This window comes from Mchenga conophoros, linkage group LG6 (genome assembly GCF_057382185.1).
Source record: "Mchenga conophoros isolate Kocher_MC1m ecotype Shallow Benthic linkage group LG6, M_conophoros_male_GT1.1, whole genome shotgun sequence".
Classification (NCBI taxonomy): Eukaryota; Metazoa; Chordata; class Actinopteri; order Cichliformes; family Cichlidae; genus Mchenga; species Mchenga conophoros.
Genome location: NC_140531.1, coordinates 17,392,401 through 17,407,361, shown reverse-complemented (window position 1 = coordinate 17,407,361; position 14,961 = coordinate 17,392,401). Strand labels below are relative to the sequence as shown.

Below are 14,961 nucleotides of genomic sequence, written 5' to 3'. Positions count from 1 at the left end.
CCAGATTATTAAAAAAAGAAAAGATCCTTGTGCATGTCGGCAGGGTAGAGAAGGATTCTTAAGTAAACTGCTATACTGTACATGCAGTGTGTGTATATATGCACGCACTGCATGTCTATACAGCATCTGTGTAAATGTTTTACTTTTTTTTTTTTTAAGATTGCAACTGATCTGCATGCTTATCAACCAATCTGATGAACATAAGTCATTACATAGACTTTAAAATATATATGTCTAATAAAGAAACACCAAATTTCTCTGAGTTCAGGTTGTTGTTTTTTTTGTTTGTTTGGCTTCATTAAAAGCCCCCAAAATATGTTGAATTTACAGTAATAATAAAAAGAATATCCTTGCAAACAAGTAACTAATTTTAAAAACTTGTACTATCAGCTGACTAACAGACTATACAAAGACAGAAAATGACAGCAACTTGCTAGGTTGCACTAGATTTATTCTTGTAAAAGCTGAGCAAACGGCAGGAGAGACCATCTCTAAAACAGTCATAACAAAAAAGTAATTTCATTGACCTATCAGACTGTTTCCTCTGCTTAGACAGGCTCTACAGCCATTTATAGAGTGTTTGTACTAAGCAGCTCTAACAGAAAGCTATTTTCCTCCTTGTGTGTAAAGAAGAGGAACATCAGTGTTTAACATCAAGAACAGACCTGAGTAAATCCGGTGTGTCTGACAGCTAACCAGAAGCACTGACAGTATCATTACCACCAGCATGGGCAGATGCCGACACTCTGACAACACGCTCGCACGAAAGAGGATGGAGAGAAAGTAGAGAGCAAGATCCGTAAAAAGCAAAGAGAACAGCGTGTTCTGGAGCAATATGGAGCTGCGGGGAGGGAATTAAAGTGTTTGAAAAATGGTGCCTGAATATTATGTTTGAAAACTATGGTGCGGCGGTGTAAAAATAAAAACATTACACAGGAATTCACCCGTACAGTCGGGCGCTGGATTCAAAGCAATCGTCTGCGTTCGTGTCTGTGTGCACGCGCACGCTGGGTGGTGGTCTACAGCCAGCTGTCAGCACCACAGGGACACCGCGCTAATAGGGACTCGTGGGGCCTCGGTCCATCACAGGCAGGCATGCTGACTAAACTCCTTGGCCCTTAAAGGGCCGTCACATCAAAACTTCCATTTGTTGTTGATCATCTTTTTTTTCTTTTTTTTTTCCAGCTCAGGTGGAAAATCTGGCTCAGACCCAGGTTTCCAGCACGAAGCTGTGCTTTTCTCCAGAAATCTCTTTCTAAACGCACATGCACACAAATATTTGTGATCTCTCCCTTTCACACACACCTCACTAATGATGAGTGAGGGGATGCTTTCAAAACCAAGGCTATTTTCCCACAGTGGTAGATGGAGAAAGCGGACACAAGGTAAAGGAAACATGAAAAGAGGAAAATTAAACAGAACAGTTCGGGGGGCAGAAAGGTTTTTGCCGAGTGCTGACCAGAAATCAAAGACAAGAACTGGACAGGTAGAAGAACTGATGATCAGCTGTTTTCTGACCCACCAGAGCTTAACCTGGAGAATTAAAAGATACTGGAGTATATGCATTCATTTTTGAGATGATTGTCAGTGTCTACTCACCACTTGCATGGCCGAGCTTCGGGGCGGGTGTGGCTCGATTAGCAACTGGCAGGGGGTTTGTCCGAAACTCCTAATCTGAGACTCCACAGCCTGTGGGGAGGAATAAAAACACAGAAATAAAGAGAGATGTTAGAGGTTTTCCTCTCACTCAAACTATTCTTTGATAATTGTGTCCTGCGATCTATTTCAATGAAACAATAACGGCTCAGTTTCTAAGTGAAAAATGGTTATATTCCACTCCGCTGTGTGTGAAGGTCATATTATTATCTGATAAATGCTACAACAATCTAAGATTAATGTCTAAAAGAAAACAAAACAAAGAGGAACACAAAAGCCCATAGAGCTAGGGAAAAATGCGTGCACTTGTGCTCAAGCACACATGGACACGGTCTACATATAAACACACTTTTTCACAGTCTGACACTCACTCTCTCTCGCACACACATTTACACACAAACACCAATTTCTCCTCCGCAACCACACAGAATCAGAGGAGGGCTGGGCAGGCGGGCTTGTAGGCTTGGTTAGGTGGTGTTAATGAAGAGGTATAGGACCATAAATGTCACAGCAGACGCCGGCTGAGCAGCCTCTGGACATCATCACACAGCTCACTGTCAGGCCAGCTAGCACGAAGTGGGAACACGCCCACAGCACGGTATGGACAGATGAGGCTACGCTAAAGTGCTGCAACACATTTGCCCACGATACCGTTCTGTAGGTTGAAAAAAGCCAAACATTTTAATTATTGTTACATTTATTAGCCTTGTTATTAACCAAATTATTGCTTAAATGTATAATAATGTCCCCTCCCCAAGAGTTATCGCCACAGACGTTTACTGAACAACAAGGAGAAAACCTGGGGAAATTTCAGAAAATGAAACCAGCAAATGCTGCTTCATGCACGACTATAGGAAGATGGTTAAAACTGTAGATGGCGCATTTGTGTTAATTAATCTTATTAAGGGTCGCAAGTGCCTCATTTAGGAAACATTTTGAAAAGCAATCACAGCCAGATAACACACGCAAGCATTCAAAATTTGCATGTGCACAAAATCCTCTTAAAAAAACAGAAAATGATGCAATTCAGTCTCAGCAGAAATGTATATAACAATAAGAAGCAGACAATAGTAAGCAAAAGCAGTCCTGTGAGACAAACTCGGTGTGATGGATAGTTTGTAACAGGGACAGGAAGAGGGAAAATGACCAACACAAAATTGTGACAGACCCGTCAGTATGTTGGTGTGCTCTGTGACTGGCTGTGTAGGAGTGACAGCTTGTGTGTGTAGGCTGAGACGTTTGAGTCGACTTGGCGCAGCCTGAGAATGAGCTCATGGTTGAGGCCTGCGTATGGTATTTCCATGAGAAAAAAAAACCAAAAAAAAGTTGGGAAATGAGTCTGCTCATACCCATTGTCTGAAACTAACCAGAAACCAGAGAGGCAAGTAGTGATTGTAACTGTCTATTACAAGGTTTCATCAGCCTCTTTAAGACCAAGAATCCAGCAACAAAAGCTCTACATCATGTTATTTTTATGTGAACACTGGTCTTTATACTTTTGTGCACTTTTAAGAAGCAATAAAATCTCAGGTTTCCTTCTTTTTTAGTCTACTTTTATACATTTACATCTGAATAAGAAGAAATTTACTCCAAAGCCTCTGAATAAGATGGTAATAATCCAGCGCTAGCTCATAAAATCCTTCGGCACAAACGCATGAGCAGTACTTCTTATGGGAGGCTAATTAAAATAGAAAAGAATTCATGGTTTTATTCATAAATTGCACAACAATGGTTGTGCTTGTTCATGAGACTGGAAGGGACAGTGTCCGTGTTAGAACAAGTGTCTGCGGTTTTGTGTTCAGGCCACAAGTGCATTTTCTACATGTGTGCAAGCATGCCAGATGTAAAAGGCGATGCTCCTGTTATGCAGTGATGTGTGATGTGCATTTATTAGCACTGGTCTGTAAGACTGGATTTAAAGGTCCGTCACAGTAAACTGATCAACACTGTGTAACACTATCATGACATTTCCCACCTCATCCACAGTTAGCCTCTTGGTGGGAGGACATGTGACATAACTGCATTATTCAAGGTCAAAATGCTGCCCATCTCTTTGACTACACAGGAAAGCATTTTGCGTAAGCTCAAAGCCACTCAACCTATCTTCATTAAGTGCGTATTTGACATTTATGAGGCTGTGGAAGGCTGGAAAGTGGCTGAGTCTAGGTCAGCATGTCCTATCCTGTATGCCAATGCAATGCTCAGGTGATTATATGAGGGGCCTTCCACAAGGCCAATCTCTTTTGGGAGCATTGGCCCATGTCTGATGAAGGTTTTCTGTATTCTATACATTTAAATGGCCGAGACGCCCTCGGCTCAGATGTCTCAGCCTGTCCTTTGATTTACTCAGTCGCTTGACACGATAGATCTCCATGTAAAACATGCTGCTTTATGCAAATCAACCCCCTCCTCCAAGGGAAAGAAAAAAAAGACCAATAGTTTTGTATTTCTCACAAGCAGGAAACTGGACAGATTGTATCATTGGTTTTAAACGTCCACCTTAAAATACTGAGACAACTCTATGCAGAGGAGGTCACATTGTCCAGTGAAAATAAACCAGCAGGTTTTATGCTTAGTGAGTGACTTTAGCTTACTGTCGAAGCAGGTTGACTCACGTGGGCATATATTTCTGCCGAATTACGCAAACGGCAAACAACTCAAGCGGGGCTCTGTGTTTTGTCGCTCGTGTGAGAGGTGGTGGGATTTTCCATAATCACATGCGAAAGAGGGGAAGCCCTGTACAACGATGAGAAGGCTACACAGGGCGCGTTTCTCTTTATACACCGAGAGGCAACACAGATGTGCATGCAAGCCATCTATGTGCACACGCGCACACACAGATGAAATTTGGGGTGGGAGAGGGGAAGCAGGAGGTAGTGCAGGAAGTAATCATGGTTTTGAAAAACACAGCACTGGTCTCCACAGCACTCACTAATCTGTGCTGAGATATTCCAAACTTTCTCCCGGAACAGAAAAGCACACATAAACACACAACCGTGTGCATTTATGCTGATGAGCACACATAAATATACAAAGGTATACACATACCAATGAATGAATGTATACATATGCATGCATATGTAGAAACACATCAAGGTATGAGCCACACAAATCTTGTACGCGTGTATTTGTGTGTGGGCTACAGGGAGAGTTAGCCTCTGTGAAGCAGCATGGCAGGAATACAGAAATCAGCTCAGCAAAAATACAGAACCCTCCAGCCCGGTCTACTGCATTTTCCCACCTAAATATACACACACAAAAACGTACATGCACACACATCTGTGAACCGCCCCCCTGACACTGAGCAGCCCCGGGGCCTGTCCTAATGCGGGCTTGTCTGGCCGAGACCACAGCTCAGACTGAAACAGTTGTCACTCAGTAATGGCATACTCTAGGGACACTTTCAGACCCCAAACCCTCAGTCCCAAAGCTCCTGCAGCCCTCAGCCACCCCCAGCGCCCAGCCATGACGAGCCCCAGGCCTGGAACTGTGTTTCCACCTTCTGCATAGACAGGGCACGTTTCCTTCCGCACAAACACAGTTGAAGGAGAGCCTTGGATTAGCTCACTGGGGTAATGCTTGTTTGGTTTATTTAACTAATTAAAGTGCTCAGGGAGTTTTCTCCCAGCAAACTGCAATCAAAGCATCAGCGAGAGAGCCCGCGAGGACGAAACAACAAGAAACTTTTTTTTCCCCCTCCTCGAGGCAGGCTAACTTTACAGCATTACAGATATGATGACTACTGACTTTTAACATGAGCTTCTGTACTACGCTGCCACTGTAGTCTTTCAAAACATCAATTAATAATTTTAATTAAACTACACCAATATTCATGACTACACCCTGTATTTTCCAGACATTTCACACAAAAGTTTGACCCAGTGCACCAATACAGAACACTTCAAGCTAGAGACAGTTACACTAATTTGTTTATAGTAAGATGCTAAATGTGGTACCAAAGCCACAGACAAATAAAAACCTCATTCAGAAGCATACAAATCCTAAGTATGCATCCTTAAAGTCAGCAGTCGAAGATGCTTTTTCAATGCCACTCAAATCACAAGCACCTCCCTCTGAGGCCTGTGTGTGTGTATGTTGGTAGATTATCAATCCCATTGTCACTGGAACAGCTTGGCAGAAATAGTGGAGGCACCAGTGATCCAATTTTCTGCTCTGTGTGTGTGTGTGTTAAACAGAAGAATGGGTAATGGGCTGAGAGTGGAAATGACCGGTGAACCCAGATAATGAATCTGCATGTCTGTGTATGTGTATGTGTGTGAGAGAGAGAGTGAATAAAGGCCAAAGCACATCTGGATGGGAATTGGGGTGAATGAGGTGATAAATCAAGGATCTACCCCTGGTGCCTGCGATGCTCCAGTCACTGAGCATGAAGGGCAGCAGTACAGTGGAGGCAAAGGGTGTTTGCCTGCTTAGTGTGTTCTGAACTTATCACCATTTATACGTTAGCACCATGGTGAGTCTCTCTTAAAAGTGAAAACGTGGCCTTTTCTTGACTGTTCTGTTCTTGTATTTAGGTGGGGCACCAAACAAACAAACAACGACAAAACTGTGAAGATGATCTGTTTGAACTTTAACTGAGATCCGCCTGCTCATTTTGTTTGCCCTTGTATTGGAGTTTTCTGTATGGATGTTTCCAGATCTCAGAAGTTGCCTACAAACAGCCACAACAACCAGTAATAAACACGAATAATCACTTAAAAGAAAGCCAACGCCTGGTTACTTTACTCTGGAGAGAAAAGAAATAGAATATGCACCCCTCTTGGCACTAAAATGCAGATGTCAAAAAGGCTGATGGGAGCAGGGTCAATTGACCCGCTGCTGGCTAGCTGCCTTTTACAGCAGATTGGTGAAGTTGTCAGGCTTGTTTGGCTGTGGGCAAGCTAGCTGTGTTTTTCTTTTCAACACTGTGTTTTGTCTGGTTGCTTTCGGGCAGGACAGTGTTGCTTGTGTGTGCAGCAGTACAAAGTGAGTGAACTGAATAATGAATGAAAGCCAAGGAGGCGGCTTAAAGGCGTTAAAGTGGAACACTTGGTGGAGTGCTTTCAAAAGGTATCACACAAAGGAAAAGGCTTCGCTCAGCAATACTGTGTGGCAGATTGTTAGCTTAGCTCTCCCATGCCACTCTACAAGCACTTTAACATGGCTAATGGCATCAAAACCTTCCTGACATACAGATGCAGAGGGTGGACATGTGCTTTTATAATATAGCCAGATTAAGCGTCCATCTGAGAGCACTGCTGCTCAGGAGTACTTACCTCTAATATGGAATTTTTCTCCTTACTCAGCATGGTCTGCGAAGGCAGTTAAATCAGCTACGTGTATTAAAATGTGTGTGTGTTGATGCACGCACTGTATCACCTCTCTGAGCATGGGGTCGTTGATCGAGCTGAGGTTGACTGCGCCTTCATAGGTCAGATAATAGAAAACATTGAGGGCTCTGGCGGCTTCGGGTCCCTGCTGCTTGTAGCCGAAGATCAAATCGATCCACTGGTGAAGCTGGCAGGACACAAACTCGCTCTCCAGTGCCTTTAAAAAGAGGTGAAGCCGGAGAGTTAGGTTTATCTAGGATGTCAACAGATGCAACAAAAGGCAACTCCCCTAACATCCCATTACTGAACAGCAGTTATTACTAATACCCCTCAAAGGTGAATTTCTCAGAGAAAGCGGAATATTCTTCTAATTGTTCCTCTGACGGAATCTGCCAATGATTTCTATAACGAGCAAAAAGCACAGTAAATCCATATCTGATCATAAGAGAGCATCAAGACATTAGAGGACTCTTGTAGTTCATTAGGGAGCCATTTCAGCTTCTGTCTTTGTTCTTTTCTCTGCTGGTCGTGAGCGGATAAGAGCACCGTGTTGCTCTCCTGCAGACGTCGTCATAACGCCACACATACAAGCCATTTTCTCTCCTCATTAGCGGGCAAAGGAGGGAAAAAGCATTTATGGTTTCCTCATAAAAACCGACAATTGTGTTAATTTGTGTAAAGCTGCTGGCTCACAAAAGCCCTCTAAACACAACCAAATTAGAATGAGGCAGCCCTTGATTGTCATTGCTGCCTTGTGTCACATTAATTTGTGACAAAACATTAGCCTGCGCTACACTTAAATGGCAATTTATATCATTTAAATTTTTACTGCGGAGACCAGTGCATCCCTCACTTAAATGTGACTTTCTGACAGCTCATTCTGCATCTAATTCCTCCCCACTCTGTTAATTACGACTTTCAATCAGGGAGCCGAGCACACGTCTGAAGAGGAGAGTGTGCGCTTTAGGTGTGATGCTGGTTTTTAACGCTGCAGCTTGACTGACTAAATTTGTGATGCTGTCACGAATCTCATCATCCCAGCTGATGAGAACCTTAACAGTGAAACTGCATTTCGGTTCCCGGAGATGAAAAGAAAAAAAAAAAAAAAAAAAAAGATCAATAAACAAAGATATAAAATGTTTTTATGGCTTAATGCTGCAATAATCAAACGTAAGCAAAGTCTGATCATCGTGTGTTTTCATTTGATTTAGCATTGCGCACAGATTGTGTGACTGTATACATTTGTAAGCGACACATTACTGCCCCTGTATTCCCCAGATGCATTATGTATGTTTTATTTAAAATGTCCCTGTATATACAGTAACTTATGAACACATAACAGTTTTAAAATGTTTATTACCCTGTGAGTAAGATGGATAACCACGGAGGCAATCAATCACAACTCAAATACAATAAATTTGTACGAATCCTTCGATGCAACAAAGAGCTTAATGGGAGTTTGACTGATTTTGTCCTTATAAATAAATCTCTGGTTTATAGCTAAGGTGTATCCAGCTACAGCAATGAGAGCAAAAGTTAGAAAAAGCTGATCTGGCACAGGATATCTGATGAAATTCAAATTCCTGCTAAGTTGGTCTTTGAGGCTCAAAATGTTTCAAACAATACCCGACCCTACTTTAAAAAGTGCCGTCTCGTGCACAGCTTGTCACTGATGTAGCATTAAGCAGCATGTTCTGTAGCATTATGTATTTTTTTATTATTTATTTATTATTTTCACATGTGAGAACTGTTCTGAAAGCTGCAGATTCAACAGAACTAGCAGGCAGAGGGATCTGTGTATTCCCTACTGTCTATGATCACACTCAAAAAACAAATCTAACCGTTAGTCTTAAGATAAAACAGAACACCCCTGGTCTAGACTCCATGTCTGTCTGCCTCTCTGGCATCGCCATAGTCACATTATGTCATAGGGCAGCCCTTTTTATTAATGTTACATGATAAGCCAGAAAAATCCTCTTTATTCAAACTCCCTTTAATAGCAGAGGTTGAGTCGTGCGTGTATCGTGTGTGTGTTTGTGTGCGTGTGTGTGAGGGAGAGATCAGTTCATTATGCACTAGGATTGACCTTTGACAGGCCCTGCTCCCCTGTTTCTAAAACTAAAGCTGGGGCTGATGGGCATTTAATGTGCACCGCAATCAACTGTCATTCAGCAAAGGGAAACAAAGAGCAGCCGTGTTATTGCAGCTCCCTCTCCTGAGGCCCACCTTTATGGAAATCATTTGCATGATCCATTTGGAGAGGGTGAAACAGAGTAAGTGAGAATTTGTGTGCGCTCTGCTGGAATTGGAAGTGTGTATCTGTTTTTGTATTTGTTTGGTTTGTCAATGTCTCCCTGACTCAAGTCTGGATGTAGGAACTTAACCTCAGCAGATCAAGCTTAGAGATTCAAAGAGTATCTGCCTGCAGTAGAAAAGCCACGATCGTATCACGTCAAAGGTGTCGGGTGTGTAAATTGTACGCAATAGCAGTGGTATCAGGCAGATTAGGATTCAACTACTTTAATCTGCCCCTTTATCTAAACTCGGGATTTTACATCATGAGCCGACGTCAGAGAAAACATCTTAATAGAAGAAGCTTAGGGAAAGGTGCCATTGATCAGACTCCACTGAACAGAATGAAACCAACAACAAACTCATCCAACACTTAATAGTACAGCTATAGTACAGGGAGCCACACACACACACACACACACACACGAAAAACACATGATAATTACACAAAGATCTAAATACAAAAGCAATCAAAATTTCTAAACCTCAGCACCAATAAAGCCTAAAATATTGAGTCATATTGAATTCAGTTGCAACAAATCAAATTCACAAATTCAGATCAGATTCACATCTGCCAAAAACACAAATGCTAAACCTTTAAACTCTAGAAACCAGTCAGTGACATCATCCTTAACATTCAATCTGCGAGGCACACCACTGCATTAGGCGACACTATGATTGACATGAGCCCAGTGCTTTATTTTGTTTTGGTTTTCTTGCTCTTCCTATAAAAACTTACACTCTGAGATCGAGAAGTCCCCATCACTGACATTGCTTAACTGTGTCACATTTAACAATGACAACTACTGCCAGCTACTTCAGTTAACCTTTTTCAAAATGTCATATTGGTGACTCATTTATTCACATTTTCGGATGGGAGGAGGGGAAGCAACAGAGTAAATACAATTTTTTCCCATTTGCCTTTTCACAATAATAAAATTATATACTCAGAAAATACCACACAATACTATGCAGGTACTCAATAAACCTAATTTCGATTTATAACAAGAAGATTACACCTAAGGAACATATTTATAATCCATCAAAGAAACCTAAGTGAAGTACAGAAATTAGGCATGTTCTGATAACTCATTAACAATGTGTCATGTGAGCAGCTGTGGAGACGTTTCCACATGTGGTGCCACACTGTGGAAACAGTTGAGCAGAAGGTTGAGGCAGATAGTAGATTCCTGAGGTGGGATCTGGTGCCACTTTAGGAGAACCAGGCAGGATTATTGATGGGCCAATTAGCAGCCAGTGTGTGTGTCATCCCCATCCACAAGGGACTCTCTGATAATTAATGAATAATTTAGCATGCCTTTATGTAAATGCTAGAAGGGGGTAGAAGTAACTGGAATCCCACATTCCTATTGTTACAGATTTGACAAAGTACACCTTCGAAGCACAGGGGAGGGTGGGGTGGGGGCAAGGGGGTCCCCTTTTGTTGTGTGCTCTGATTTGTTTCCAACAGCAACAATAATTTGGAATATTCTCCTAAGGAGAAGAATGATACATTTACCCAAATCATTTTTCCCCATCAAAGCCGCCATGTATTCAAATGCATATAATTATATAGTCTTTGTGAACTGCATGCTTATTTTGCTTGTGTTCCAGCATGCCGCGCTGTGATGTGGATTCCAATGAAAATGTATCATAATGAACAAGTCTCGTCTGCGTGCAAGGCTCGGGTTACTTTAATCCCTTCCTTTGTGAAACATCTGTAGCTGGAGTGTAGACTTTAAGTTTAGAAAGAAAACCCAAAACGCTCAAAAAGAATGACAGTTTGACTACATGTCTGTCAATATGTTACTCTTTAGAGGGACCTGTACTCTAGACTGAGGATTTAAAGACATACAATCCTAATTTAAGACATCAGACAAGAAACACCAAGTGATTGCAATTAACCAGCTGGTGGACATTAAACTGGGGTTGCTTTGAGTCCTGAGAAGCAAAACTGAGAGCGTCTGATCTCGAGTCAGTAACCGGCCCACAGCCTCATCTTGAAAAGCTTTTTCTGCTCGCAGGTGGGAAATTTATTATCTTTATTTTAACCTCATGTGGGACCTCTTGTAGTGATTATCTTTGCTCTGCTTAAAAGGAAAACTGCGTGTCCATACTACAGGTTTACGCTGGGCCTATCTGTGAAGGTTCTGTGCCTCGCAGTGGTTTGCGGTTAGCTTTATGGTCTGGATTGAGCTGGATTTCACTTCAGTCTTAACGAGGTGACAGTGAACGCTTTCCTCCTTGCCTCACTGGTCCTTAAAAACCCTTTTAAGGACTTATGGAGAGCTGTCCGTAAGGATGTTAAAACATCACTTAACAAATCAATGCGCTCATTTGCATGCCAACGGTGATGCAAGTGTATGTTGCACGTGCGTGTGTCGCCGATGGTGTGGGTGTGTAATTAAAGGCACATGTTGTGTGCAGAGCCGTTGTCAGCGGCAGACTGTTTTCGTTCGTATTGATTACGGATGTATAAAACAAACACTTGTCAGATTTGGATACATTAAAATGACTGTTTCAGAACAAGCTGATTAAAAACATCCTGAAAACCACATTCAGTACGCTTGACAGTCAAACATCGTGTTTTCACGTTTAAAAATGATGATCCAAGGACACTGAATCGGTAGTCGGGACCAAGTTTTGTTTAGTCATATTCTTTTTGGGCATTTTATTAAATCAAATCATAAATCCGCCCATCAAATTTATATTTTAGACGACATCTCTAATGGAAACTGGCCTAGTAGTTTTACCTTAGTACAGCTTTATTATCTCACTTTTTGATTCTCTTTTCCTTCTCCAAGTTCAGCAGCCTGATTTCCTTCTCCCTCCCTTCTATTTGTTCTCCCACTTACCCCTTTCTTTTCCTCTACCAGTCATTTGATCCTAAGGATCAACTCCTCTGGAGTTTCCTTGCCCTGAGGTTGACAAGCACTCTGATTAAAGGGCTTATTAGCTTGCAGAAAATGAGAAGCTAATTGTCATTGTGAAGCACGCAGAGGAAGCCTGTAAACAGCTAGAAGAGAGGGGGCCCCCAACATAGAAAGGCAAGGGGGGCGTATGACGTAAGGAATGAGATCCTTAAAGCAGCCATGCAGCTAACGAACCATTTCCTTTATTCTCATATTCACACACACCAAGAAAAACCCAGATGGGCCGCGTGTGTTACTTCAGTCCAAAACCCCACCTCCTTTCCGGCTCAGCTAATTAGACAGGTCGCAACTGTGAGAGTTCTGGATATGGTTCAGTGGAGGAGGCACTCGTCGGCAAGTGGAACCTGAAACTCTAACCCTAATTCTCGGCTGCTCTCTCCTCCCATCCTTCTCATTATCTCCCGACCACTTAAAAAGCAAGAATATCATGTTAAGGGGTGAAAAGAAGCAGAATGAGTAGTGATTGGGAAAGTCGCCACAAAACAAACACATCATGGTGGATTTGATCCAACTTACAGCCCAGACAATGGAGTAAACACTACTGATTGGGTGGCACTGAATCCAAGTTAGATAACAATAAAACTGTGGTGTCTGCATCCATTTAGATTTAAGTTCATGCATGACTGTAAAAATGCAAACTAAACAATGATGCCTTAAAAAAATACATTATTATTACAATTGTTATTAAAACAACTGCTAACATTATTAGCATTATTATTATTATTATTACTACTACAACTGGCAAGAACCAAGAGAAGCTAAATCTTAAACACTGTTCACAAGCACCTGCGAAGGACATCTGTCCACCTCCACTCCAAAAGCCTAACAAGCTAGCAAATACTTCACCGGTGCCACAACGCAATGGGATCAAGTGAGCAAAAGCTAAGTCAACAGTAAGAGCTGATTACACACAGAAACGCTGAAGAGGGCTTCTGCTTCTGGATGAAAGAATATTTGGATAGCTGTTGAGAGAGGCATTATTGTCTCAGATGATTACAGAGTTGGCTGCAGGACTGTGTGGAGGTGTGGAGGCTTCTCAGCACAGATTGGAGATGATTAGGATGAATGGCTCAACTGATCAGCTTGAGTGTAGTTAGCCTTCAAGCAGAGGTTATTAGGGTGTGGGGTTATGTGGAGCTGCAGCTTGTTAGTGCGAGACTGTCTGCGTATGTACGTGACTAGCAGCTCCAAACCATAAATACATCCTCAAGGAAACCCATGGACTATGCTCATGAAATGTAGAAGGAATATGCATGAATTCAATGTGACACATTTTGCTTCATTTTCAGAAATATACCGTTACAAAACTAAATAAACACTCAGAAAATACCACAAGAACAAGAGTATACAGCAAAGCATCCCTGCTTTGCGCTAAATTCTAACAAAGTGTCCTAAAAAAACACCCTAAAATAAGATTGCATCCAATTTCCATCACACAATTTTATTCATGCAAGCCTTTGTTTTTGAATATGTCAGTCATCTTCTGGGGTCTTTGAATGTTTACACGGCATTTCCTGGGAACCTATACAACAGCTGTATGGCTATTTCCTTCTCGTATGGATAATATAAGTATGACAAAAACGTCTTAAAGAATTTATCTGCGTTCATGCTCCAAGAGAAACACCCTTTGCCCCAACTCAAACGAATAAGTACAAGTGTTTCTTTAAATAAAGCCAGGATTACAAACACGGACATTCAGGAGTCTGAGATGCAGCACAGAATAATGCTGCAAAAAAAGTGCCTCAGTACACTTTGGCAGAAGTAAAATGAAAGCATGGAGGAGTGCAGGAAAGGGAGAAAGACAACATTAGTGAGCGAGTATGTCAGCAGGAGTAGATCATCCCATTTCTCAGGCTCTCATCGGGTCCGCCATTACGTCATCGAAAGGGAGGATAAACGAGGGGAGGGGGAGATGAGCAGGCAAGAGAGGGAGGCGAAGAAGAAGGGGGGACAGCTCGTAAAACACCGAGCACACAGTAAACATGTCTGCCCTTATGCATGACAATACCCCTTCAGTGAGCGCTGCCTGATATTAGCCAGATAACCTCCCTCTACCCCACGTGCTAGTTCCCATCCAGCAACAAGGCTTTCAGTGGAGACGCCAGGGGAATAGATTAGCACTAGGCTAACATGGCAAACTGTCTTCTATTACCGGGGGCCACTCTGGGATAGACGACGTTAAGGTTTTCACTCACTCAGTCATTCACAAGTGCACAAGTATTTCTTAGTGGTTAGTGGCTGGTCGCTGCAGTGGTTTACCTCAGCTCATGCATGGGTTCCTGTGGGGTTACTGTGAGAATAAGATGTGGAGGCTGGTGGGAACGGCATTATGCGAGTCCCAGCGGGTGTCTGATCAGAGAGTGCAGTACGGATGAGAGGTGAATGTAAACAGTCGTGATCTTTGACTTTGTGTAGCTGGTGGTCTGAGCTGGGGAGCGATCATGTCTGGCTGTGTGACTTGTGGGAAAAAATGCAAGACACATTTTTGTCTTCTGAGTCTACTCGCTTACATTTCGGATAGTTCCTACACAAATCACGCTTTACAGTAAACTTCCTAAAATCTTTATCCAAGTCTTTCAAACTATGTTGTCAACTTAAAAAAAAAATCTTATGTATAAGATTTTCATGTCTTAATGTAATAACATGCCTGCTGAATAACGGGTTTCTTGATTGCATAGTTTTTTGCAAAGTGTTAATGGCTGTCAGCACATAAAGCTGACAAACTTCAGATTTCAAACAAGTTGAGAGTG

The 14,961-nt window shown here is 42.2% G+C and overlaps 1 protein-coding gene across 9 annotated transcripts in view; it reads right to left on the bottom strand.

Annotated features, from left to right (window-relative positions):
- Nucleotides 1–14,961, bottom strand: part of lrba (LPS-responsive vesicle trafficking, beach and anchor containing) — a 188,273-nt gene that overhangs the window by 15,717 nt on the left and 157,595 nt on the right. For all 9 annotated transcript variants that reach the window (XM_085276522.1, XM_085276524.1, XM_085276526.1 and 6 more), the window contains 2 exons: nucleotides 7,036–7,203; nucleotides 1,600–1,689 (listed from right to left, as the gene is read on the bottom strand). In XM_085276522.1, the coding sequence (XP_085132648.1) occupies nucleotides 1,600–1,689; nucleotides 7,036–7,203 (258 nt within the window). The remainder of the gene's footprint in view (nucleotides 1–1,599; nucleotides 1,690–7,035; nucleotides 7,204–14,961) is intronic.